The 26,599-nt window shown below is 47.4% G+C and overlaps 1 protein-coding gene across 7 annotated transcripts in view; it reads left to right on the forward strand.

Moving 5' to 3' along the window:
* Positions 1-26,599, forward strand: part of PSD2 (pleckstrin and Sec7 domain containing 2) — a 56,571-nt gene that overhangs the window by 25,531 nt on the left and 4,441 nt on the right. For 6 of the 7 annotated variants that reach the window (XM_045059883.1, XM_045059878.1, XM_045059880.1 and 3 more), the window contains 10 exons: positions 3,293-3,373; positions 8,177-8,289; positions 9,015-9,075; positions 18,996-19,086; positions 20,895-20,938; positions 21,994-22,184; positions 22,358-22,428; positions 22,855-23,012; positions 23,920-24,064; positions 25,308-25,451. In XM_045059883.1, the coding sequence (XP_044915818.1) occupies positions 3,293-3,373; positions 8,177-8,289; positions 9,015-9,075; positions 18,996-19,086; positions 20,895-20,938; positions 21,994-22,184; positions 22,358-22,428; positions 22,855-23,012; positions 23,920-24,064; positions 25,308-25,451 (1,099 nt within the window). The remainder of the gene's footprint in view (positions 1-3,292; positions 3,374-8,176; positions 8,290-9,014; positions 9,076-18,995; positions 19,087-20,894; positions 20,939-21,993; positions 22,185-22,357; positions 22,429-22,854; positions 23,013-23,919; positions 24,065-25,307; positions 25,452-26,599) is intronic. The other variant, XM_019833014.3, reaches the window with a different exon arrangement.

Below are 26,599 nucleotides of genomic sequence, written 5' to 3' on the forward strand. Positions count from 1 at the left end.
TGTCCTCATTCCTGGCCTTGCCCTAAATCTGTTTCCTTTCTGGGCTGCCTGGGTGAAGGCCCATGCTCTGGGGGGCGGGGGAATATAGTGGCAGGGCGGTCCCTCGGGGCTGGGGAGTGTGATGTGGCATGTGGTTTTGGGACCATGATGATGGTAGTGAGGACACAGCAGTGGGGCAGGGCAAGGGAGAGGAGAACCTGCATCTGCCTGGGACCCATGAGCTGGGAAGGGGTTCTTGGCCCTCATTAAACCCTACTCTCAGTCTTTTGGGACTGGCTAAGGGGGCTGAAGCTACCAAAGCACAAGCCCTGGCCTTGAGACTGTGGGAAGGGGACTAGCCAGATGAGAGTCCTGAGGTGCGCAGTGCAGAGGGTGGGGGTGAGTAGGCGGGGACTGTGAGGGTGAGGGAATCACGTGGGGCATCCTGAGCATGTCTGACCATCAGCATGGCCACCTGCCTTTGCCCTTCCTCCAGAGGGCCTCCCACAACCACATTAAGGCACTGAGATGAGCGGAGGCAGTCATAGCCCCCAAGGCAGAGGGGACAGTCCAGACCCTAGACCCCAAGTCAGAGCTTAGGTCACAGGGGGGTGTTGAGGACAGCTCCACTTGGGATCCTTCCCTCGCTTCTCTCCCCCTCCTTCCTCCTCTACTCTTCTCAGCCTCCACGTTACTGGGCTTGCCTCCTAGCTCCAGCCCAGACATCACAGCAGGACTTCGAAGCCCTGCCTGTCCCCCTGGGCTGTAGTCCCCACCCCCAACCTAATAGCCTTCAGGAGGCTCCTCCAGGAGCCTTGGTTGTGGTTGATCTGCATCCTCCTGTCCTTCTGACCACTCTGTTCCAAGAATGTCCTTCAGCGTTTAACTGTTTAACTACGCTTGTCTCTCCCATCTGTAAAACAGAAATTCTTCCTCAGTTACACTTCTTCTCCCAGCCTCTTTGCAGCCAGAATTCTGGGGTTTACTGCCCTGCGTGGCCTCAGCCCCCTCTTCCTCTCCATATTCAGCTCCTGGGGCAGGCTTCTTCCCCACCCAATGCCTGCAGCAGCCCATCTAGGCCAAGGCCATTAGTGGCCTTTGTCTTTGAATCTAGTGGCTGCTACCAGGCCTCAACTTACCTGGCTCAACATCACAGACACACACCCCACTCCTTTTTCCTTAAATTTTTTATTATGCGAACTTCAACCATATACAAAACCAGAGAAAATAATATATTAAACCTCCTTTTAGGGGCACTTGGGTGGCTAAGTTGGTTAAGCTTTCAACTCTTGATTTTGGCTCAGGTCATGATCCAGCCCCACAATGGATTCCGTATTGGCCTCTGGGCTCTGTGCTGACAGTGCAGAGCCTGCTTGGGATTCTCTTTCTCCCTCTCTCTCTCTGCCCCTCTCATGCTCTCTCTCTCAAAACAAACAAACAAACAAATAAGCAAAGAAACAAACATTAACCTTCCCTCCAATCTTCCACATACCCATTACACAGCTTCAAAGTTAATAATATCCACCTACCACCCCCACCCCCACCACCCCCCTTCCTTGCCATTTGTTAGACTATTTTAAGGCATATTTTAGGCACTCTATCATTTGATCCATAAAAACTTTAGTATATGTCTGTAAATGATAAGGATTTTTATTTTATTTATTTTTTAAAATATTTATTTATTTTGAGAGAAAGTACAAGTGTGGGAGGGGCAGAGATCCCATGATCCCATGCTCATGATTCCATGAGATCATGACCAGAGCCGAAATCAAGAATCAGACAGGGGCGCCTGGGTGGCTCAGTTGGTTAAGTGTCTGACTTTGGCTCAGGTCATGATCTCACAGTTTGTGAGTTTGAGCCCTGCATTGGGTTCTGTGCTGACAGCTCAGAGCCTGGAGTCTGTTTCAGATGCTGTGTCTTCCTCTCTCTCTCTCTCTCTGTCTCTGTTTCTCTCAAAAATAAATAAATATGAAAAAAAAAAAAGGATCAGACAATTAACTGAGCCACCCATGCAACCCTAACTGATAAGGATTTTTAAGTATAATCATAATTATATTATAATTTTTAACAAAACTTACCCAAAATTCCATAGAATTTCTAACATTTAGTGTCAGTTTAATTTTCTGTCTCAGAAATGCTTCTCTATCAGGATGCAAACAAGGTCCACACGACATTACAGTTGGCCAATATGTCTCTTGAGTCTCCCTCTCTCTCTTTTTTTTCCTTCTCTTAAGTCTCTTAAACAATAGTTTGCCAGGCTGCCTCCTTTTTCTTAAGGCTGTGTATCTGTTGAAGAAACAATCATTTGTCCAGAAGAATTTTCCACGATTTGGATTTGGTGTCCCCGCGGAGTTACCTCACGCTTTCCCTATTGCCTCAGTCCCTAGTCTCCTGTAAATGGGAGGGAGAGCTTGGGGCTTGAGTAGGTTCAGGTGGAAATTCGTTCTCTTTCCTGTCAAGAATTCATCACTTCGGTCTCCTTGAAACACTCGTGGCCTCCAGGATACTGTATCCCTTCTTCGCTGGCTGCTGTTTTCTCAGTCTCCTTTACTGGCTCCCTCTCTCTTCTCAGTCGGCCTGCATCCTTAAGAGGGACTTCCTCTGATCTCCGTCCTGAGTCTGCACCTTCCTCTTGCATGGCCTCATCCTTTCTTCCAAGTCATTAACCAGCTCACAGCTCTCACAGGGGTACATCCAGCTCCACCTGTTGGACAGCTGTGGACACCTCCCCGCAGGGCCACCTCCAGTGTCATGCCCCACACGATTCCATCTCCCGTGGATTCTTCCTCTGAAATCTCCTTCCCAACCCCTCTGGGAGAGCCACTGCAGCCCCCAGGGGGGGTCTCCACTCAGCAGGTGGTGTTCCACATTCAGATCTGACCACTCACGCATCTCCTCCCTGCTTTATACCCTTCCAGATCACTAACCCATCCTTCCCTTGCCCCTCAGGCCCTGGTCCCTCCCTCATCTCTTGCTGCTATGTTCCTGCTGTCTGGCTCCAGCCACATGACCCTGCTGAGAGCTTCTTAGACATGTTGTGCAGTTTCCTCTACTGGGGACACTTTGTATCATCCCTCTCCCTACTCCCTTCCCCTGACTGGCTTACTTTCTGAGACAGCACCTCCTTTCTAAAACCTTCCTAATGCCCCTCCCAAGGATAAGCTGTCAGAGTCCAACTTGCCAGCAGCGGGAGGCAACCTAGGGAAGGGCAGGTCAGGTGGGTGGGTCACGGTACCCCAGGGCCCACTCCCCATGTACCTCCTATTGTTTGCTATGCCCTATTTCTAATGGATACCTCATGCTCTCCTGACAGTAACGAGTTCAGCAGGCTGGTGGCTGGGGAGTATCTCAGTTTCTTCGACTTCTCAGGCCTGACTCTGGACCGAGCGCTCAGGTCAGTGGGGTTGGGATGGGGCGGTGTCCACAGGTGGTACAGGCCACTGTCTGGATTCTCATGCCAGCTGTATCCTAACCTTGCTGTGCATCCTTGGGCAAGTCTCTTGACCCCTCTGGGAAGGCTGTGGAGAAGGGGCCATGAGCACGTCAGCAGTCCAACAACTCAGTGAGTGCCTGCTATGTGGTGGGCTGAGGATATGAAGATATGAAGGTGGGAATGTGGTCCGGACTTTTAAGAGAGGCAAGGGCAAAGGGCTTGCCTGTATTGAGTACTTCCTGTTTGCCAGAGGCAGTAGATCTTTATACTCCCTGCTGACTTCATTCATCCTCACCACACCCCTGTAGGGTAGGGTTAAATGAAGAACCAGCTGATAGGTAAAGTGATTCCCTTCAGTCACTGAGGGGGGAGATGACAAAAATGGGATTTGATCTCAGGTCCTATTGGTGTTTGGACAGAGTATCTTTCAGGAGGGTCAGGTACAGGCCTCGGTGTGGGGAGGAGTGGATGGAGTTCCGCCCAGGGTCTAGCAGTCCTTGGTGGCAGGGCCCACGAGGAGTCACCAGGCCACAGCCCTAGGGGCGGGGACAGCAGTCTCTGAGCTAAGTGGGGGGTGCTCCCAAATGTTAGATCTCACCATTGTCCCACATGTCTCTTACACTTAAAAAAATGTATTTTCCATTCTTTTTTCTCTACTTCGCTTGGGATATTTTCTGTTGACCTGCTTTTGGTTCACTTACCCTTTTTTCTGTGTCTAATATTCTGTTAAACCCATTTACTGAGTTTTTACTTTATTATATTTTTCAGTTCTAGATTTTCATTTTGTTATTTTTTAATTTTTTAATTTTTAAAAAATATTTTTACTTAATCTCATACCCAACATGGGGCTCAAACTCACAATGCCGAGATCAGGAGTTGCATGTATATCTGACTGAGCCAGCCAGGTGCCCCCCAATTTTTAAAAAATAGATTCTAATTCTCTGGGGGAATTTATTCTCATCTTTTCACTCATTTTCTCCACCGTTCCCTCTCTTTTTGAACATAAATATATATATTATATATAATAAATATATTTTTTATATATAAAATATGTATATTATATATATACAAAATATTTTTAAAATGTTTGTTTTTGAGAGAAAAAGAGAGAGAGCATGCAAGCAGGGGGAGGGGCAGAGAGAGGGACAGAGGATGCAAAGTGGGCTCTATGCTGACAGCAGAAAGCCCAGTGCTGGGCTCAAACTCACGACTGCTAGATCATGACCTGAGCGGAAATCAAGAGTCGGATGCTTCACCAACTGAGCCACTCAGGTGCCCCTGAACATATATATATATATATGCGTATGTATATGTGTGTATGTGTATATACACATGTGTATATACACATACACATATATTTATTTATTTAAAATATTTTTAAAATTTATGTTTATTTTTGAGAGAGAGAGAGAGAGAGAGACAGAGTGTGAGCAGGGGAGGGGCAAAGAGAGAGGGAGACACAGAATCTGAAGCCAGTTCCAGCTTCTGAGCTGTCAGCACAGAGTTCAACGTGGGGCTTGAACTCATAGACCACAAGATCATGACCTGAGCTGAAGTTGGACTCTAAACTGACTGAGCCACCCAGGACCCCTATATATCATATACATATATATAAGATATATATATAAGATATATATATCTTAATGTTTATTATTTTGAGAGAGAGAGAGAAGAATGCTCACACGGTTGGGGAAGGGCACAGAGAGAGGGAAAGAGAATCTCAAGCAGGCCTTGCACTGCCAGTGCAGAGCCTAATGTGGGGCTTGATCCCGCAAAATGTGAGATCATGACTTGAGTGGAAATCAAGAGTTGGACACTTCACCAGCTGAGCCACCTAGGCACCCCTCTTTTTGAACGTATTAATCATAGTTATTTCGAAGTCCTTGTCTGCTCATCACAATATCTGTACTGTTGGAATCAGCTGTATCTGTTTCTATTGTCTCTTTTTCTTCTCTTGGTTTTCCATCCATATATCCTGTTTCTCTGCATGTTCAGTGATTTTTTTTTATTAGATGCTGTGCATTTTGTATGGAATTATAGTGGCTCTAGGTTATTATATACTCCTCCCACAAAGGTTTACCTTTTCCTTTCCTGGGCAATTAGAGGGGGTCAGGGGGTGCAGTCTTAATCCAACCAGGGATGAGCTGAAGAGAGGCTGCACAAAAGTTTGGTAAACTCAGCGTTCCCCCTTTTCCACTGGAAGCCTAATGTGTTCACTGGGGTCTCTTCCTTTGGTGGGTCCTGAATCCTAATTGCATTTCCTCAGTGTGGCAAGAGTGTCATAAAAACCCCAGTCCCTCTACCTCTCAGAGGCTTTCTGCTTAGCTTCTTAGCATCTTGCCCCTCACATCTTCAGAATTTGGCCAGTGTCTCTAAGGGAACACTGGCCATGTGTTCACAGCCCCTCAGGTCTCCAGGTTTGTGTCTTAAGCTCCCTGAAGCCACCAAGTGTTCTGCGTCTTGCCTTTGCCAATAATCAACAATGCCCCCAAGGAAAAAGCAGCTGTAGACCAGCCCCTCACCTCAGCCCTTCTGGCCTTCTGGTTTTTGTGACATCAGTGGCTTCCTGATAGCTTTAGAGAGATTCATTCTGTCTCGCTTATCTCAGGTTCTCAGTGAAGTGTCAGTCTGCTGCAGGGCGCTGTATCCTGAGCTGAGTGTGAAGTATGCATTGGGTTGAGGAAGGTTGGTTGGAGAAGATGTTCACTAGGGTCAGCTCATGATCAGAGGCGTGGGTGCTTGGCTGGAGAACCTTGTATACCAGCCCAGTAGATTTAGGCTCGACTGCACAGGCACTGGGGAGCCACAGAACGTGCTGGGTATAAAACAGTGTTTTGGGAGGTAGTGCTGGTGGCCTTTGATCTGGAGGCGTGCAGGTTTCTGAAGAGGGTCTGGTGGGAAAGGACAGGCGTGAGACGGGCAGTGGGACTAGAGGAAAGGTTGGTGTGAGGGGTCATCCGGAGGATTGACTAGAGGGATTTGTGTTGCCAGACTTCAGCGGGGGAGGTTGGGCAGTGGTAAGGCTGACCCTGGGGGCCTCCTGAGGGTTTGGTGGTGGCCATGTTGGGTTGTGGCTTGGTGAGGACCCCTGGGGAAGGGGTATTTGGACTGATGAGTAGGAGCTGGATAGATGGCTTGTAGGTAGGACAAATCAAGGCTGAGATGGGAGATGGATTCTAAAAAGTCCTAGTGGAGTGTAGTTAGAGGGGGCGGGCAGAGCTGGGTGCCGGGTGGGGAAAGAGAACAGGGAATAGGAGAGACCAGAGCAGGGAAGGAGAGTACTAGAGGGCAGACAGAGTGGGTTGGTTTTTTTTTTTTTAATGTTTATTTATTTAATTTTTTTGGGGGGGGAGGGGCAGAGAGAGAGAAAAGATAGAGAATCCCAAGCAGACTCCACACTGTTAGCACAGAGCCTGATGCTGGGACTCGATCTTACAAACCTTGAGGTCATAACCTGAGTCAAAATCTAGAATCAGCCTCTCAACTGACTGAGCCACTCAGACGCCCCCAGAATGTTTTTGTCTGACAGTCGTTGACTGATTGGGATTGAAGTAGAATGTGGTCTGCAGTTTGAGATGCCTTGGGAGGCTTAGAGGCTAAGGGCTGGCCAAGATGGACTCACGGGTCTCAGGGTTCCTTAGGAGCAGCATGAGAGAGCATAAAGCAAAATAGGCTTTCAAGGAACCAAATGAACCATGGCAAAGTTAGGAACGAACTAGTCTCGTGAACCCTGGACAGATAGAGGCTCAAGTTTGCTCAGCTTGCAGTTTTCCTTCCCAAGAAGAGTTGTGCCTCAGCCCCATCTCCCAGCCCCTCTGGTTTTGCTATCAACTCTCATGGGCCCCTGAGAGCCAGTGACTTTTGAAGTAGGCAAGGAGAGGGGTTCAGAGCTGCCCAGTAGAGGAGCAAAAGTCCTTCCAGATAGCTTCAGCCCGCTCAGAGGCATGGGGCAGTGAACGTGCCTGTGCTGTCTAGGGTGTGAATATGGTGTGGGAGGTTGGGGGGAGGAGACCTTGGAGGGATAGGAGAGACAGGTGGCATGATCATGAAGGCCAGAACATGAGAAATTTGGCCGTTATCCTGACTGCTTTGGGGAGCCAATGACAGGTTTTAAGCAGGGACGAGTCTCGACTACATGTTTGTTTAGAAAGGCCATTCGGTATCTGCAGGGAAGATGTATCAAGGAGGTGCAGGGGTGTATCTGTCTGGAGGCTGCTGCGGGTGTCCTGGGCATATGATGAGGGCAGAGGAGGAGGAGGATTTGAGATCAGGGGTGAAGAACAAGCTGTTGGGACTTGGCAACAGCTCAGATTTGGGGTGGGGGAAGAGTGAGGGAGGCCAGGGTGGGGCCTGGGGCTCAGCTGGTGGCACATCCGGTGAGGAGCAGGAATGACTGAAGAGGAACAGTCTGAGGGGCAGCTGTGGCCAATCCAGGCCCCGCCAGAGAGGATGGAGAGAGGGGTGGGTGTTTATCCTGAAGCAGAGCTGATGGTAGCCCTGAGGTGCTCATCTGCCTTTGTTCTTCATAATCTGTCCCCTGCTTCCTTCCTGGAGGGCACTGAGGACTGAAATTCTAAATGCCCTTAGCCTCCACACTCCAGAGGCTGTCCTGCGGGCCAGGATGTCCCCCTTGGCCCAGATGCTGGGGCCCTAGAGCCCTGGCCCACTCTGGCAGGTTTATGTGGTATGTGTGTGGGGGCATTCCTACCCTAGACTGGTTCAGGGACTCTAGGAGGCCTTCAGCATCCTTGAATTGCCTTCCAGAACCTTCCTGAAGGCTTTCCCACTGATGGGGGAGACGCAGGAGCGTGAGCGGGTCCTTACACACTTCTCCCGCCGGTACTGCCAGTGCAACCCGGATGACAGCACCTCGGAAGGTACGGCCATCTGTCCCACCTGCCGCCCCTGCTGGGCCCTGGTTTCCTCCTACCCTTGGTCCATGTGCCACCTCTGTCCTGTTCAGTGAACATTGAATGATGGCACATAGAGTGGGGTCTGCTTGCTGGACGAGAGACCTTCCAAATGTCTTGCCCATTGTCATTCTCTGTGCCTGGAAGTCCTCGATCCTAGAGTCAGTCTTTTGGTTTTTCATTCTCCCTGCTCCCCCTGGCACTGCTGATTCTTGGTGTGGTAGGAGTCCTGGTGTGGAGGTCTGGGTTGGGGCCCTCTTCGCCCTCTTAGCAGCAGCACTTGCCTGTGGATGGACTCGAGTCCCAGGAACTGGGGGACTAGGCCAGTTATTGGAGGAGACAAAGGCCAAGGCAGGGACATAGTCCACGACCCATAGCCACTCCTGGGTCTGAGTGTCAGGATAAGTTTGGTCACAGGAGGCAGGAGTCTGGCCTATAGCAGGCCCAGGGAGCTCAGGTCCCTTGTGAGGGAAGGGTTGGCCCTGACCTGGGGCAGGCAAGTGACTCTGGTGTTGCAGTGGGAGGTAGAGCAGGAAGCATCACATAGCTTCTGGGCCCTGAGGTGCATTTGGCTGGTGGCTGGCCTCTTCCTCTCTCCAAGGTCTTCAGGTTGGCTCTGTCAGGAGACAGGTGGGTGGCTGGGTTTGAAGAAATGGGTCCTCACACTGAGGGTGCCACCATCTCTGATTTAGATGGGATCCACACGCTCACCTGTGCTCTGATGCTGCTCAACACGGACCTGCACGGACATGTGAGTTGGGGAGGCAGGAAAGGGGCATGTGCTCGCACTGACCCACCCCTGCGCTGTCCTGGGGCTCACTCTTTCTCCCATCCCCCTTCCTGATCCCTGCTTGCTGGCCATGGTTCTTTAAGCAGACCTGGGAGTTGGACAACTTGGCTTCTAGGCTTGGCTCTGCCTTAGTTTATTCACCTGAGATCTGCCAGGATGCCTTGCCCCCAAGCAGAGAGTATAGCTGAGGCACAGGGAAATTGGGGTTTGCTAAATAAGACATGCCACCCCCAGCTGTGTTGACTCCAGGCATTGCTAAAGAGCTAGTGCTCTTCCTGCCCCTGTCTGGCAAGTCCGGATGTGGCCCTGTTGAAGTGCCTCGCCCCAGGCAGCCCCCACCTGTCAAATGGTAGGTTGCCCTCAGGAGGCGGTCTCATCACCCAGACCCACCCCCAGGCAATTAGTGAAGTAAAAGGTGGGTGACCCAGGCTGTGAGGCTGTGCCATCACAGGCCTGGGCTCTCTGTGTTGCTTGTGGCTCAATAACTCCTTCTTCTCTCCTTCCTCTGCTCCGGGGACCCCCCCCCTTTGGTCTCTCTTGCCCTCCTTCAGGTGGTAAGTGTAGCCGGTGGTGTGCATGCCCTGTGAGCCTAGACCTCGCATCTCCATGTTCCCCCTTCTGTGTCCCTCATCACCTCATCTGCCCTGTCATTGCTCATCCAGGGGTGGTCAGACCCCCTGTGTTGGGTTGGGGATATTTCGTTGACACATGGGGACCACAGGCCAAGTCTGGTTCTGGAGTTAACCGGGAAAGTTCAGGGCACATAGAGTGGAAGAAAGAGCTAGGACAGACCCAGCTTCAGATCCTGCTCTTGCCTCCAAGTGGAGGCTCTGTGACGCTGGACAAGACATTGAGCGTCAGATTCTGCATCTGTGAGGTGGGAATAATGATTTCCTGACAAGTGGCCTGGGGAGGATGGAGAGAATTAATATGTACGACACCAAGCATCAGGGTTGGGTACCTAGTAAGGATTTAATTATGAATAACATCATTATGTAAGAATAACAATAGGACTCATTATTGATATTAAGATTTTTTTTTTCAACGTTTTTTTTTTTTTTTTATTTTTTTTTTATTTTTGGGACAGAGAGAGACAGAGCATGAGTGGGGGAGGGGCAGAGAGAGAGGGAGACACAGAATCGGAAACAGGCTCCAGGCTCCGAGCCATCAGCCCAGAGCCTGACGCGGTGCTCGAACTCCCGGACCGCGAGATCGTGACCTGGCTGAAGTCGGACGCTTAACCGACTGTGCCACCCAGGCGCCCCTGATATTAAGATTTAAATGAGGGAGAGCCCCAAGGCCTAGCCTGTAGATCCCTGGAGAGTTAAGAATGTGAAGACCATAGCCTAATGGCAACCTGAGAGGGCATGGGTACACTGGGGCACCTGACTAGGAACGGTGCCGACCTTGGTGACCTCGGCTTAAGGAGTAGTCATGTGACAGTTTCCTTTATGTCTGCCTGGGCTGGCAGCCTGCTTGTGGAACAGGAGAGTAGATGTGTGCCTTCCCTGGGAATGTCTCCAGAACTAATACCCATTAACCGGCTAATGTTCCCCCAAGACTGCTCGCTCTGTATGGAGAGCAGGTATTGCTACTGTACCTTAAAAGGAGCATTAAACACACCCCTCCTCTCCTGATTCCCACCCTTGGTTGGGCCTGAGGGCAATCTTAGGACTCACTTACTGCTTTGCCAAGTCATGGATGCTCTGTGGTTAAGAACTGCAACAGCCACTTAGGTCAAGGGTACACCTGAGCTTGGTGGGCTGTAGCTGCCCACCCCCCACATCAATCCCGGCAGCTGAGGGGGAACATCAGCACCTTCCCAGAGCAGAAGTGGGTGGGGCAGGATTGCGGTTTCTGGAGCCAACAGACATTGAGGATCCCGTCTTTCTCTCTTGAGGCAGTATTGCAAAAGGATCAGGAGAAAGCGTTCTGGGTCAGAGTCCCCAGTATTTCCCCACAGGACAGCTGTGTGGCCTGGGGCAAGTTACCTCGCTAAACCTCCCATTCACCTTCATAAAGTTCCTGTGAGGCTTAAGGAGACAGAACTTGTGAAGTACTCAACTCCCCCTCCGGTTGCAGTTTAGTGTGAGCTCTCTCCAAAGGCTCCCAATTGAAGCAGCTCCCCCTGCTTTGTGCTCCCCCCCCCATCCCCCACTCCTCTGCTCTCTGGAGACTGAGTGCTGGAGACTGAGTGCCGGCTGGATGTGGGGATCTCAGGAATGTGGGGCCTGCTAGAGCCCCAGACAACTTCTCTGGTTAGAGAAAGAGGCAGTAAAGGAGCTGGCAGAGGGGTAGGTGCATGTTCTTCAGGTGGACAGTTTTAGTAGCTATTTCATGTAGGCTTGAAGAGAAAGTTCATTCTGTAGTTGTTGGTTGAAACGTTGTGTATGTAGATAAGGTCAAGTCTTTTCACTGTGTTGTGCAAATCTTACATATCCTTACTGATTTTTTTTTTAATCGTGGTCAAATACACATAACATACCATCTTAATCATTTTAAAGTGCACAATTCAGTGGAATTAAGTATACTCATATGGTGTGCTATCATCACCACTCCATACTTCCAGAACTTTCTTGTCACCCCGAACTGGGGTTGTAATGTTGCAGGATTTCCTGTACCCATTAGCAGCCACTCTCCATTCTCTCCTCCCCCCAGCCCCTGGCAACCACTAATTTGCTTTCTGCATCTATGGATTTGCTTATTCTGTATATTTAATGTGAATTCACTCATAAAATATATGGCCTTTGTGTTTGGCTTCTTTCACTTAGCATATGTCTTCAAGGTTTGTCCATGTTACAGCATGTGTCAATATTTCATTCTTTTTTATGACCAGATAATATTCCATTGCACGGATGTCCCATGTTTTATGTATCTATTTATCTGTTGATGTATATTTGGGTTGTTTCCTCCTGGGTAGTGATTATGATTTATGCCGCTGTGAACATTTGCGTCCAGTCTTTTTTTTGTTTGAACACCTGTTTTCAATTCCTAAGAGTAGACTAGGTATATCATATGCTAATTTGGTGCCTAACTTTTTGAGGAACTGTGGAAATGTTTTCCATAGTGGCTGAACTGTTTTAAATTCCCACTGCCAGTACATGAGGGTTTTAGTTTTTCCACATCCTCTTTAATGCTTCTTTCTTTTTTGATAGCCATTCTGGGGGATATGAAGTGCTGTCTGATTGTGGTTTTGATCTACATTTTCCTGATGACTAATGATGTTGAGCATCTTTTCATGTTTTTTTGACCCATTTGTATATCTTCTTTGGAGAAATGCCTATTTGAGTACTTTGCCCATATTTTGGATTAAAAAAATTTAACAATTGTAGTAAAAAAAATTTTTTTTAATTGGGGTAAAAGATGTATAACACTAAAGTTACCATCTTATATAATGTAGGTCAGTAGTGTTAAGTCTATTCACATTGTTGTGCAAGTAATCTCTGGAACTTTTTCACCTTCCCAAACTGAAATTCTACACATATTAAACAACTACTCCTCAACACCCCTCTCCACCTTGCCACTGACAACTACCTTTCTCCTTTATGTTTCTGCGAATTTGACTATTCCAGATTCCTCATACAAGTGGAATCATACAGAATTGATATTTTTGTGACTCATTTATGCCATGTAGTATAATGTCCTAATGGTTCATCCATGTTATAGCATGTGACAGAATTTTTAAGGCTAAGTAATATTCCATTGTATGTATGTATTCCATTTTGTTTATCCTTTCATCTGCTGATGGACACTTGGATTGCTTTCACCTTTTGGTTTTTGTGAATAATACTGCTATGGATACATGGATGTGCAAATATTTCTTTGAGACCCTGCTTTAAATTCTGTTAGGTATATGTTCACTTTCTGAACAGCCATACTGTTTTCCATAGTGACTGAACCATTTTACATTCCGACCAGCAGGGCACAAATTTTCTAATTTTACTACATCCTTGCTGACACTTATTTTCTGTGTTTTGATAGTAGCCATCCTTTTTTTAAATGTTTATTTATTTCTGAGAGAGAGAGAGAGAGAGAGAGAGAGCGAGCACGAGCAGAGAAGGGGCAGAGAGAGAGACACCCACACACAGAATGCAAAGCATGTTCCAGGCTCTGAGCTGTCAGCATAGAGCCCAACACAGGGCTCGAACCTATGAAGTGTGAGATCATGACCTGAGCTGAAGTCGGATGCTTAACTGACTGAGCCATCCAGGCGCCCCAATAATAGCCATCCTAATGACTGTGGAGTTATATCATCTCATTGTGGTTTTGGTTTGCATTTCCCTAATGATTTGTGATGTTGAGCGTCTTTTCATATGCTTATTGATCATTTATACATTTTCTTAGGAGAATCGTCCCTTAAAACCCTTTGCTCATTTTTAATTGCATAGTTTGTGCTTTTGTTGTTGAGTTTATATATTTTGGATACTGTACCCTTATCAGATATATAGTTAGCAAAAATTTTTCCCATTCTGTAAGTTGTCTTTTCACTCTCTTGATATATCTTTTGGTGCACAAAAGTTTTTAAGTTTGAAGAAGTCCTATTTATTTATTTATTTATTTATTTATTTATTTATTTATTTATTTTTGCTTGCTTGCTTGCTTGCTTGCTTGCTTGCTTGCTTGCTTGTGTTTTGGTGTCATCTAAGAAACCATTACCAAATCCAAGATTACAAAGATTTATCTCTATGTTTCCTTTTGAGAGTTTTATGGTGTTGGGTCTTATGTTTAGATCTTTGATCCATTCTGAGTTAATTTTTATATATGGAGTGAAGTAAGGGTTCAGTTTCATTCTTTTGCTCTGGGTATCCAGTTGTCCCAGCACCATTTGTTAAAGGGACTATTCTTTCCTCATTAGATGGTCTTGGCCATGTTAATTGACCATAATATTACAATATGTAAGTGTATCAAAGTAACACACTGTATACCATAAATGGATGCAATGTTATATGTCAGATTTACTCAATAAAAAACATTCAGATGTCCACAGAGGTATGGGTGTGTTTATGGGCTCTTAATTTAGTGCCATTGATCTATATGTCTATTCTTAGGTCAGTGCTCCACTATCTTGATTACCTTTGTCTGTAGTAAAAGTTTTCTTTTTTGACTTTTTTTTATTTTGAGAGAGAGCGAGCTAGAGAGAGGGAGCGAGCACAAGTGAGGGAGTGGCAGAGAGGGAGACAGACAGGGAATCCCAATCCCAATCTGTGCTGACAGTGTGAAGTTTGAACCCAAGAACCATGAGATCATGACCTGAGCTGAAATCAAGAGTCAGATGCTTAATGGATTGAGTCAGCCTGTAGTAAGTTTTGATATCAGGAAGTGTGAGTCTTCCAACTTTGTTCTTTTCCAAGTTTTGGCTATTGGGAGCCCTTACAGTTCCATATGAATTTGAATATAAAGTTTTACATTTCTGCAAAAAAGGCCATTGGGATTTTGATAGGGGTTGCATTGAATCTATAGATCAATTTGGGAGTATTACCATTGTAGCTATATTAAGTCTTCCAATCCCTGAACACTAGATGTCATTTTTTTATTTAGGTCTTTAATTTCTTTTGTCAATCTTTTGTAGTTTTCAGTATACAAATCTTTTACCTCCTTGGTTACATTTATTCCTAAGTATTCTTTTTAATATTATTGTAAATGAAATTGTTTTCTTAATTTCATTTTATGATCATTCTTTACCAACATAGAAATATAATTGATTTTTGTGTGCTCTTATGTTCTGCAACTTTCCAGAATGTGTTTATTTTTTGGTATATTCTTTAGGATTTTCTGTATACAAGATCATGTCATTTGTGAATAGATAGAGTTTTCCTTCTTCCTTTCTAATTTGGATGCCTTTTACTTCTTTTGCTTGCCTAATTGCTCTGGCTGGAACTTCCAGGACAATGTTGAATAGAAATGGGGAAAGTGGGCATTCTTGCCTTTTCCTGATCTTAGGGGAAAAGCTTTCAGTCTTGTACCATTGAGTATGATGTTAGCTGTGAGTTTTTCATAAATGCTTTTTAGTATTCTGAGGAAGTTCTATTCCTAGTTTGTTGGGTGTTTTTTTTTTTTTAAGTGAAAGAAGGGTTGAATTTTGTGAAATGCTTTTTCTGCATCAGTTGAGAGGATCATGTGGTTCCCCCCTGCCTTCATTCTATTAATGTGGTGTATTACATTGCTAGATTTCTGTGTGTTGAACCACCTTGCATTACCGGGATACATTCCATTTGGTCATGCTATATAATCCTTTCAAAATGCTGCTGGATTCTGTTTGCTAGTATTTTGTTGAGGGTTTTGCATTTATATTCCTAAGGGACATTGTTAGGTAGTTTTCTTGTGATGTCTTTTTCTGGTTTTGGTGTAAGGTAATGTTGGCCTTATAGAATGAGTTAGGGAGTTTTCCCGCTTCAATTTTTTGGAAGAGTTTGAGAAGTATTGGTGTTAATTTTTCTCTAAATGTTTGGTAAAGTTTACTGAAGGCATCTGGTTCTGGACTATTCTTTTGTGAGGTTTTTAATCATTGATTCAATCTTTTTATTTCTTATAGATCTATTCAAATTTCCTATTTCTGCTTGAGCATTTTTGATAGTTTGTGTGTTTCTAGGAGTTTGTCTATTTTATCTCATTGTTGTTAATGAATTGTTTAGTATTCTTGTTCTTCCTGTTACTGAGAGAACAGTGTTAAAATTCCCAACCAAGATTGTGAATGTGTCATTCTCTTTTTTTGGTTCTCTAAATTTTTGTCTTTTATTTTTTGAGACTATATTATTAGGTGCATACACATTTAGAATGCTTATATCATCTGACAGATTGGCCCCTTTATCACTATGAAAATGTCTCTTTTTATCTCTAGTAAGTTTTCTTGTCTTCAAGTCTATGTTGTCAGGTATTAGTGTGGTTATACTGGAGTTCTTTTGTTAGTGTTTGCATGTACAGTATATGTTTTTCCATCCTTTGTTTCTAAGATTTCTGTCCCCTTTATTTAAGAGGTCTTCTTGTATGATATACTTAAAAACAAGTCTGATAGTCTTTGCCTCTTAATTTGACCATTTAATGAATTACTAATATAATTAAATTTAAACATACCAGGATATGATTTGTTTTCTCTGACTTACCTTTTCTATGTTCCTTTCCCCTCCTTTTTTTTTTTTTTGTCTACTTTTGGATTATTAAAGTATTTTTTAGAATTTCCTTTTATCCCAGGGGCGCTTGGGTGGCTCAGTCAGTTAAGCGTCTGACTCTTGATTTCGGCTCAGGTCATGATCTCACAGTTCATGAGATCTAGCCCCGAGTCAGGCTCTGCACTGACTGTGAGGAACCTGCTTGGGATTATTTCTCTCCCTTTCTTTCTGTCCTTCCCCTGCTCACATTCATGCTCTCTCTCTCTCTCTTTCTCAAATATTAAACTTAAAAAAAAAAAAGAATTCCCTTTTATCCCATTAACCTGTTAAGTTGTTCATTCTTTCAGAATTCTTTTGTTGGTTTGCAATGTGCATCCTAACTTATTAATGTACTTTTGCCACTTCCTGAGGGATGAAATAACCTTAAAACACTTTAACTTCATTTCTCCATTTATTGCCCTCTCAACTAATGTATCACCATTATCATCTTTTAAACTATTATATTTCTCTCTATACTTCGTTCCCCAGAAAACTTTCTTATTGTTGTTTTATACAATCAGTATTCATTTCGATGTAGCCACCTTTTTGCTGCTCTTCATTCCTTTCTACTTTTTCATGCTTCCATCTGGGATAATTTTCCTCTTGTCGGAAGAAGTCCCTTTAGTGTTTCCTTTCTTTTTTTTTTAATGTTTATTTATTTTTGAGGCAGAGAGAGACAGAGTATGAGCAGAGGAGGGGCAGAGAGAGAGGGAGACACAGAATGTGAAGCAGGCTCCAGGCTCTGAGCTGTCAGCACAGAGCCCGATGCAGGGCTTGAACTCACGAGCTGTGAGATCATGACCTGAGCTGAAGTCGGCTGCTCAACCGACTGAGCCGCCCAGGCGCTCCTAGTGTTTCCTTTCTTAATTTCATCTTTTTTTGTTGTTGAAATATGACTGGGGTGTTGCCCAGAGCTCCTTGTCCTTGCTGGGCCCTGCACTCCAGTTTTTGTTCTCCACTCCTCCTGACCGCTCAGCTGTTCGGCCTTTTGGCCACTGCTTGTGAGTTGGCAAATGCTTCAAGGAGGAAACCTTCTCTTTATTGGGCTCACGTCTCCATGCTTCCTTTCTTTGTAGGATCTTTACCCTTGAAGTCCTCACTGCTCTGTATTTCTCCAATGCCTTCCCGCAGATGTTTTATTAATATCTTGACCAGCAATTGTTTCTGTTAGGAAGGTTCATTTGCAACAAGATAGCCTGTCATTTCTAGGATTAAAAATCTTGCCTGGTTATTTTTTGATTTTGAACTCCTGACTGGTGGCTGGGGGATGTTCAGTGTGTGGAACTCAGACATTATTGCCTCATATTCCTGTTATGAATGCGGACATAAATGGCTATTATGCAGGTACATATATGTCCATGTAAAATGTACACATAAACATAGGAAACATACCCTATTGAGGCACATACAAGATCTTGTCTCCTTAACCCTTTGGAAAGGTATAGAAAATTCTTGCTTGTCAGCTACTTACAAAGCCTTATGTTCCCTTATATTCTTGTTTTCTGAATTATTTTCTGTGGTATGTGAACATCCCACATGATATTAATAGATTCTCTTTGTTAAGATGGGGCTAAGGTCAATGGATACGGGAAGCTGTACATGGAATCCTCTCTTTGGAGACTCCCAACACACAAAAGCACATTAAGCACTCTGAATCATGCACATAAACTTATTTGATTATGAAGTCTTTTTTGGGGGAATCCCTATTCCCATCTGTAGGTAAGTCTTGGGAAATACTGTCTTAAAGCAAACCTAAATCCACAAAATCCTACACCAGTAGGTATCTGGTGTTCAAGGGTCTTCGTCTTTACAAAGATGAAGTGCCACCCGGTGTGTCCTCAAACATGGATTTTGCAAGAAGAGTCTGAAAGTATGTACATCAGGTGTTGGGTTTGGAGGACTGGAGCCCCTCTGCTATTCAGTGGTTTAAAAAAGGCAGAACTTGGGGGTACAGTCATTCTCAGCTCTTTGTCTGTTTGTGCCTCCTGGAGTGAGACCATCTGCTTGGGTTCCCTTGGCCCCAGCCCAGCCCAGCTCAGCATGGGGTACCCATGTGTGTTGATGGAAATTGATTTTTGATTCTCTTAAGAGCAACCTCTCCCTCACTTCACCTACCTCTTGGAGGTCTTGCCGCCCCTCTGTACAGGTGAGAGGGTGAGACAGTTGTGACGGAATACACAGAGCTTCTGCTCAGCAGCCAAGAGGCCTGGGTTCAAGTCCTGGTGCTGTGTGACCTTGGGAGAGTTAACCATGGAGTAGCGGGTGAGAGCATGGGCTTTGGTGTCAGACACACTCAGCCCTTCCACTTCCTTGCTGTGTGATCATGGGCACGTCACTTCACCTTCCTGTACCTCAGTTTCCTTAACTGTCAAATGGGGATGATGATAATACTCACCTCGCCTTTTCCTTGTTGTGAGAATGAAATAAAATAATGCATGTCAAGTACAATCCCTGGAACACACTAGGCACCTGGCAGATATCAACTATTATATAATTTAGTCCAACCTGACTCCATCTGGGCGAGAGGAGAACTCCAACTTTTCATGATGCTTGAGGGTGAGATAGAATCTTGAAAGTGAAAAAGAGTATTGTAAACCCTTGGAGACAAAGGGAAATCGAGGCAGTATTTTTCATTACTGCCCTTGATGCTGCCTCCACCCTTCTGGCTGGGCAGGGCAGGGTGTGGGGATCGCATGAGCCTCATCCCTACTCTCAGCTAGAACCATTTCTCCATTACAGAACATTGGCAAGAAGATGTCCTGTCAGCAATTCATTGCCAACTTGGACCAGCTGAATGATGGCCAAGACTTTGCCAAAGACCTGCTCAAGGTAAAATCTGTTAAGGGTTCCCATGCTCACAAGTGGGTGGGGAATAGGTGGGGAGGAGAGAGATCTCTGCTCCACTAAATCTTGACAGTCTAGAATTTTTCTTTTTTTTTTTTTTTAAAGTTTATTTATTTATTTATTTTGGGAGAGAGATTGTGCAGGCTGGTGCATGAACAGGGGAAGGACAGAGAGAGAGCGGGAGAGAGAATCCCAAGCAGGCTCTGCGTCATTAGTGCAGAGCCTGATATGGGGCTTGATCTCACAAATGGTGAGATTATGACCTGAGCCAAAATCAAGATTTGGATGTTTAACTGACTAAGCCACCCACATGCCCTTAGATTTTCCAAAAATGTTTATTTATTTATTTTGTGTATGAGAGAGAGATAGAGAGCAGGGGAGGGGCAAAGAGAGGGAAACAGAGAATCCCAAGCAGACCCTACACCGTGAGTGCAGAGTCGGATGGAAGGCTTGAACTCATGAACTATGAGATGATGACCTGAGCTAACATCACGGGTTGGACACTTCACCAACTGTGCCACCCAGGAGCTCCTAGGTTTTTTTAAAGTAATCTTTACACCCAACATGGGGCTCGAACTCATGACCCAGAGATCAGGAGTTACATGCTCTACTGACTGAGCCATCTGACAATCTAGGTTTTTAATACTGGGGTCAGGGCCACCATGACTTTGGGACAGAGTTAGTGAACATCCAGTTCAACATTTGACTGTTACGTGTTCCCTGAGTTAGGCAGAGGGATAGGCTTTATGAGACTTGTTTTTGGCACTCCATTATCATTATTGCTGTTATGGCAATCCTCAAACCTTCCACCAGTTGTTACAGCTGCCATGGCCACCACCACCACCTTGATCACCGCTGCCACCTGTACCACAACTATTATTGTCATCACCACAGTGAACCCCCCCCCCCCTAGTGTTTCAACATCACCAGGAATTAAGGGATTCTAGTTTTCTTGTGAGGTTAGAGCCCAGGGAAGAACTCAACAAGCCTTTCAAGCCTGGTCAGTTCTCTGCCTTGGGGGAAAGAGGAGCAGGTTTATGGGGGTGGGGTAAGTGATGAGTTCAGTTCTAGACAGTGGGTTTGAAGGATATGGTGATGCCAGGTAGGTAGTTGGATAATGAGTCTGGAGGTCAAAAAATAGAACATTGTCTCCATCACTCTTCTTACCATAATTATTTTTTTTTCACCATCAAGGAGTGCTTGTTAAGAAGTATATGTGAGGGTTACCTGTCAGCATCTGTTGTGCTAACCGCTCAGAGCCTTCAGCCTGCTTCAGATTCTGTGTCTCTCTCTTTCTCTGCCCCTCCCCTGCTTGTGCTCTGTCTTTCAAAAATAAATAAACATGAAAAAGAAAAAAACAAAAAAAAGAATGTATTTGTGAGATCAAATGACCCCAACTCCCCACCCACGCCATCTGCCCAACCTCCCATGCAGCCATCCTTTCATCCATTCACCTACCCAGAAACTCATTTACCTGCCCCTATGCCCACCCATCATCCACACATACACCTTCTACACCCATGAGCACTCACTCACCCACTCATTTCCCCACCCATCCACCTCCTCACCAACCTATCTGCCCACCTCATCATCAGGTCTATTCACCCATTCATCTGAACAATGATCTCCCCACCCACCCCACATTCATTCACCCACACAACAAACAACTGTGAATCAAACACCCATTTGCCCCACTGGCTGAAATGATACTTCACTACATCCACATTACTAGAGATTCAGATTTCTTTGACTTTTCATCTGAAGTCATCTCTTTTTCTTTTTCCCTGTTGTAGACCCTTTACAACTCCATCAAGAATGAAAAGCTGGAATGGGCCATGTGAGTAGTGCCCATGGGCACAGGTATGGGGAAAGTGAGTCACTGGGAAGGAAAAAAAGGGAGTGGCTGAAGGTGCAGGGAAGTCACTTCTGTCACTCTCCATGGTGCTGATATCTCCCAGCCCAGGGCTCTGGTGACCCCTGTCCAGCAGGTCAGCACCACACGTTGAGTTCCCCTTTGGGTTCATTTTTTATCTTGATAAAAAGTGTGAAGTGTTTACACTGGTATGGAATAGATTAAACTGTGACTTGAGTTTCATGATGGCCACAACTTGTTTTCTATACTGCAATATTGCCAGTATTTCCAATGATGATAGTTTCCTTCTTGGGAGGTAAGCAGGCAGGAAGCATGAGACCCCAGTGTAACAGCTCTTGGTAGCGGGGAGAGGCAACTGTCACTATAACTTGTTCCTCTGCAAAGGCAGTGAGACCTGGAGGTGCCCAGCCATCTGGAAAGAGGTGTGGTGACCTTGCTGGGTGGGGAGACTGAGAGGCTCCTGGGGCAAGTGGCTGCCCCACCCTCCTGTGCTCTCCAGGGCACCTTGGTCTTTGGGTACATGTAGAGACCCCAGGTAGGAATTGTGAGAAATTCCAACAACACTGAGAAGATCTGGCATTTTTCTACCAGGGATGTAATGGGGATCCTAGACTTTAGGGGCCTCATCTACTGGCCCACCTTTCCCCAACATGTTTGTGGGGCTTGGTCAGCAGCTTCAGGCTGGCCATGGGTCACTGCTCCCTGGGGCTGGGCTTTCAGGGTTGGATAGAAGAGAAGAAATAAGGAATAAAACCAATAAGGTCTCCAACTTTGTGGTCAAAGAGTGCTTGGAGGATTGGAGCTTGAAGGCCAAAAATCAAAGCTCAGAGGACAGGGGTCAGAATCAAAGACTAAGGAGAGGGGTCAAATATATGGATCTGTGATCTGGAATTGGAACCTCTTTACCTCTGCTCTTCACCTCTGACTGCTTCCCAGAGGAGTGGTTGGTGAGGAGGGAGCATTTCCGTGTGGGGCTAAGGCTTTCATGGAGGTGGTGCTCAGGCCTCCTATTTTCCTAGTGATGAGGACGAACTGAGGAAATCACTATCTGAGCTGGTGGATGACAAGTTTGGGACAGGCACCAAGAAGGTGACACGGATCCTGGATGGTGGCAACCCCTTCCTGGATGTTCCGCAGGCTCTCAGCGCTACCACCTACAAGCATGGCGTGCTGACTCGGAAGACTCACGCCGACATGGATGGCAAGAGGAGTGGGTGTCAGGCAGGGGAAGGGACATGGGGAGGGATGCCAGTCTGGGGGGAGGGTCTGGCCCCATGGCTGCTCGTCTGGGGTTGCACACCTAGGTAGAATGTAAGGGGATGTGGGGGAGGAGATAATTGGGGTGGGTGGTTGTGGCCACACTACCCTTACCCCCATCCCTAGCACCCCGTGGGAGGCGTGGCTGGAAGAAATTCTACGCGGTGCTCAAAGGGACCATCCTATACCTGCAGAAGGTGAGAGACTGCCCCCAGAGTCCTTACCCAAAAAAGGTCAGTGCAGTCTTCCAACCGGCCCCTGCCTTGTGGTGCTCAGAGGGTCCCTGGCAGGACGTGGGGCTTAGGCAGATGCTGGGTCTTCCCCTCATTAAAACCTGACTCAAGCTGAGTCAGAGCCTTGGGTTTTCAGGGAAGGGCCTTTTAAGTGCCCAGGAGTCCGAGGATACCCAGTGGAAGTTCTCTTTGGCCTTGGGACAAACCAAGGTGTGGAGAGGAGAGGCTGGAGTGCTTTGTTGGGGAGGGCATGGCACCAGAGTGGCAAGAGCTGAATGAAGAATGGAAGGAGAGCAAAAGGGGGGGATGGCGAGGGTCGAGGAAGTGTGGGCTAGCAAACCAGAGCCTGGTGATGACAGAGGCTTGCCCGCCCCCACCCCATCTGTCCAGGATGAGTACAGGCCTGACAAAGCTCTGTCTGAGGGTGACCTGAAGAATGCCATTCGTGTGCACCATGCTCTGGCCACCAGGGCCTCCGACTACAGCAAGAAGTCCAATGTGCTCAAGCTGAAGACAGCTGACTGGAGGGTCTTCCTCTTCCAGGCACCGTAAGTAGGAGTGGGAGTCCCCTCACTCCTACCCTGGCCTCAGGGCCTGCAGTATCGAGCCTACCCTGCACCCCTCTCCTCATCCATCTCAGGCGGGGTGCCCTGCACGTCAGCCACACGACTGACAGCTGGGGTCGCCCAAAGTAGAGGTTCTTAAGTGTGGGCCTCAGCATCTCCTGGAAATGTGTTAGAAATGCAATTTCTTTGGCCCCACCTTAGACCTATTGAATCAGAAACTCTGGGGCTGGGCCAGCAGTTGTGTTCTAACCAGGCTTTCAGGTGATTCAGTTGCATGCTGAAGTCCCTACGTCCAAGGCAGATGGAGTCTTAATGAATCATCCTTTACTGTAAATCAGGGTGGGGAAATGGATGGGAAAGACTTGTCCTGTAGTTTCCCTGGAAGACCTCTGTACACTCCCCTTCATCCTGTCCTGTGACTTGAGATTGGAGTTTCATGTGTCACATGAGCTTAAAAGGAGGGAGGCTGGTAGGTGACCTCTCAAGATGGGAGTGTGTATGCTGGACGAGGTAGTGGGGAAGGGACAGGAAACCCGAGTGGGGACACTGCTTGTCCAGTTATCTCTAGGTTCGAGTCTTCCAGGGATCACCTGCTGACTCTAAGTCCTCTTACTCCAGGGCCATTAGCTTTGGACCTGGACAGCTTGATTTTCACATGAAAATCCGGGTCTTGCCTAGCCGCTGGGAGTGAGAGGAGCTCTGTACATAGACTTGACCAGGCCCATCCAACCCCCATCCTGCCATCCTCCCTCACTCCTTTGTCCCCCTTTTGTGAAGGGATTGATGGCCTCCCTATGCCAGGCTAGTGCTGGGTCCTGGGGCCTGGGTAGGGGACAGGGGGTCCTATTGTGAGAAGCCGGTGCCATCTCCCCTCCCATCCTGTCCTCAGGAGCAAGGAAGAAATGCTGTCCTGGATCCTTAGGATCAACCTGGTGGCTGCCATCTTCTCAGCCCCGTCCTTCCCTGCGGCTGTCAGCTCCATGAAGAAGTTCTGTCGGCCCCTGCTGCCCTCCTGCACCACTCGCCTCTGCCAGGTACAAGCTCCCGGGACCCCAACGCCACCTCCTCAGGCTGTGTCCAGCCAGGCCCCCCATTCAGCAGCCTTCACCTCAGCTCCTAGATGGTGCCTGATCTTGGGCTAAGAGACAAAGTGAAGAGGCAGATATTCTCCTCCATCCCCATTGCGCCCCACCCCCATTTACAGATGGGATGATTGAGGCCATACACCACACAGAGGCTTACATTCTTCTCTGCCAATGGGGGTGTATCCTGTGGATGTCATTGTGAGTCTGTGGGCATTGTGCGTGTCTGAGCATGAATGCGAGAGAATGTGTGTGCCACAGGGAGCTGGGGACAGGTGAGACTCGGCTGGCTCTTTTGCTGTCCTGATCTACCCTTAAATATTTTATTTGTAATCCTAAAAAAAAAAAAAACTATGTGACTTTTTCAGGGGTAGTTTGGAGAGGAAAGGATAAATGGTGGAACGCTACTTGGGAGGTGGAGGGCAGGAAGGGCTCCATGCCGCCTGTCTTCATCAGGCCCCCCTTCTGTACTGGGCCCTTGCCTTGGACCTCTCCATTGAGCTACCAGAGCCCCTGTGCATGCACATGCAATGCACACACACACGCAGACCCCACGCAGGCATACACCATACAGGTACACACACACGTGCTCTCTCCCCACACCTCCACTGCACACACGTGTGCATACATACGCACACAGGTGCAGCCCACTGCTCACACAGCATGAAGCTGTCTGGCTGTACTCCGGTGGGTGGGATGTACGTGTGCACCTGTCTGTGAGGAACAGTGTCTCTGCCTGTCTTTGGGTATGATCCTGGGTCTGTAACCATAGAGTCTGTCTGGGGGAGAATGCGAGAGAATGTGTGCATCCTGTGGAGCCAGGGGTAGCAGCGGCCAGGCTGTCCCTTGGTCCATCGTGTTTGTGTGTGCCCGTGAGAGTCCCTGTGAACCGGGGTGGGGGCAGAGTGCATCTGGAGTGCTGGTGTGCCTGTGTCAGCGTCTACACACACGTTCCAGTGTGCAGGCCTCTCATCTCCTGAGCCTGCCACAGATTTATCTAGGAGAGTTGATGCTGATGAAAGCAAGGGGGGGAGCGGGAGAGTGGAGGGCCACTCCCTCAGGTCCTCCACATACTTGATGTCCCCGGCCTGGCCTCAGTTTCCCCTTGGTGAAGCAGATCCAGCAGGCCAGGATTAGACCCACCCCTGTGCCATCCTGAGAGTGGGCCCTCACAGTCCAGGACTTGTCTTTGCAGGAGGAGCAGCTGCGTTCTCATGAGAATAAGTTGAGGCAGGTGACTGCGGAGCTGGCTGAGCACAGGTGTCACCCTGTCGAGAGGGGCGTCAAGTCCAAGGAGGCCGAGGAGAACCGGCTGAAGGAACACTATCTCACTTTTGAGGTGGGTTCTCCGTGGGGCCGATTGCGAAGCTCAGGGCTGGGGCAGGAGGAGGAAGCCAGCTCTTCTCCTGTCGCCAACATCATTCTACAGCCAGGGACTCCTGGTTTGGGCGCTCCCCACTTTGGGGGTTCCCCTGAGGTGCTCTTGAGCCATGCACGGCCTCATGTGGGCCGGTCTCTGCACAGTCCAGCTGCCAATTGTTAATCAAGCACTGTGCCCTCACCTGTGTCTCTCAAAGAGCACCAGGCGGGTACCACCCTTCTCTAAGACCGTCTTCACCTCCATGCCCCCCATGACCCAGCCGCCCACTCCGGAAGCTGTTACAACAAAACCACAGACCGCTTGAGCCTGTCTGCATGGCCTGCTCCCCCTTTTGGGTCATTTTCCTTTTTTGCACATGTTTATCAAGCACAGCACCTAAGTTCTCCCTTCTTCCATCTTGCCTTTCCCTGCCCCCTCCTGCCCCCTGATGCTCTGCAAACGGGGCTGATGGAGCATCACTCTCACTGGGTCAAGCAGAGGGGGGCAGCTTGCGGGAGGGAGGTGGGAACCACTTGTCCTTTTTGGACAGCCTTTGTGTTGACCCGCTTGCAGGAGTGGACAATATAGAGGCTCAGACAGCCTCTGGAGCAGGAAGGGCAGGAAGTAACCAATCTCAATCTCTAGATTTCCACATTGATTTTCTGTTGAGGTATGAGGAAAAGGGAGTTCCCACAAGAGATCCTGACCTTTAAAAAAACATAAAGCTGTTCAGCTTTTGAAATCTTCTCAGACCCACTCTCTCTGCAGCGTAAACATAGGGATGGCAAAAGCTACCGTGAACTGATCTCTCGCTAATTGCCAGGCAGCTGCGATTCCCTTCGCTTCCCTTGTACTGATTGATTTCATCCTCATGTCAACTCTGTGAAGTGTGGTCTGTTTTTATCCCCATTTTACAGATGGGAAAATTGAGGCTTAGAGAGAGCAGATCACTTGCCTGAGGTGACAGTTAAGAAGTGCGGGAGCCTGAATCCTAACCGAGGCAGTCAGTCGGATTGGAATTTCGGCACCCCTGTCTTTCTCACTTCCCGCTGGCTTAACTGGGGGAGGGGGATGGGTCCTGGAGGTGAAGCCCAGCAATGAAGGGTCTTTCTGTTCATGTCGCAGAG

This window comes from Felis catus, chromosome A1 (assembly GCF_018350175.1).
Source record: "Felis catus isolate Fca126 chromosome A1, F.catus_Fca126_mat1.0, whole genome shotgun sequence".
Lineage (NCBI taxonomy): Eukaryota > Metazoa > Chordata > Mammalia > Carnivora > Felidae > Felis > Felis catus.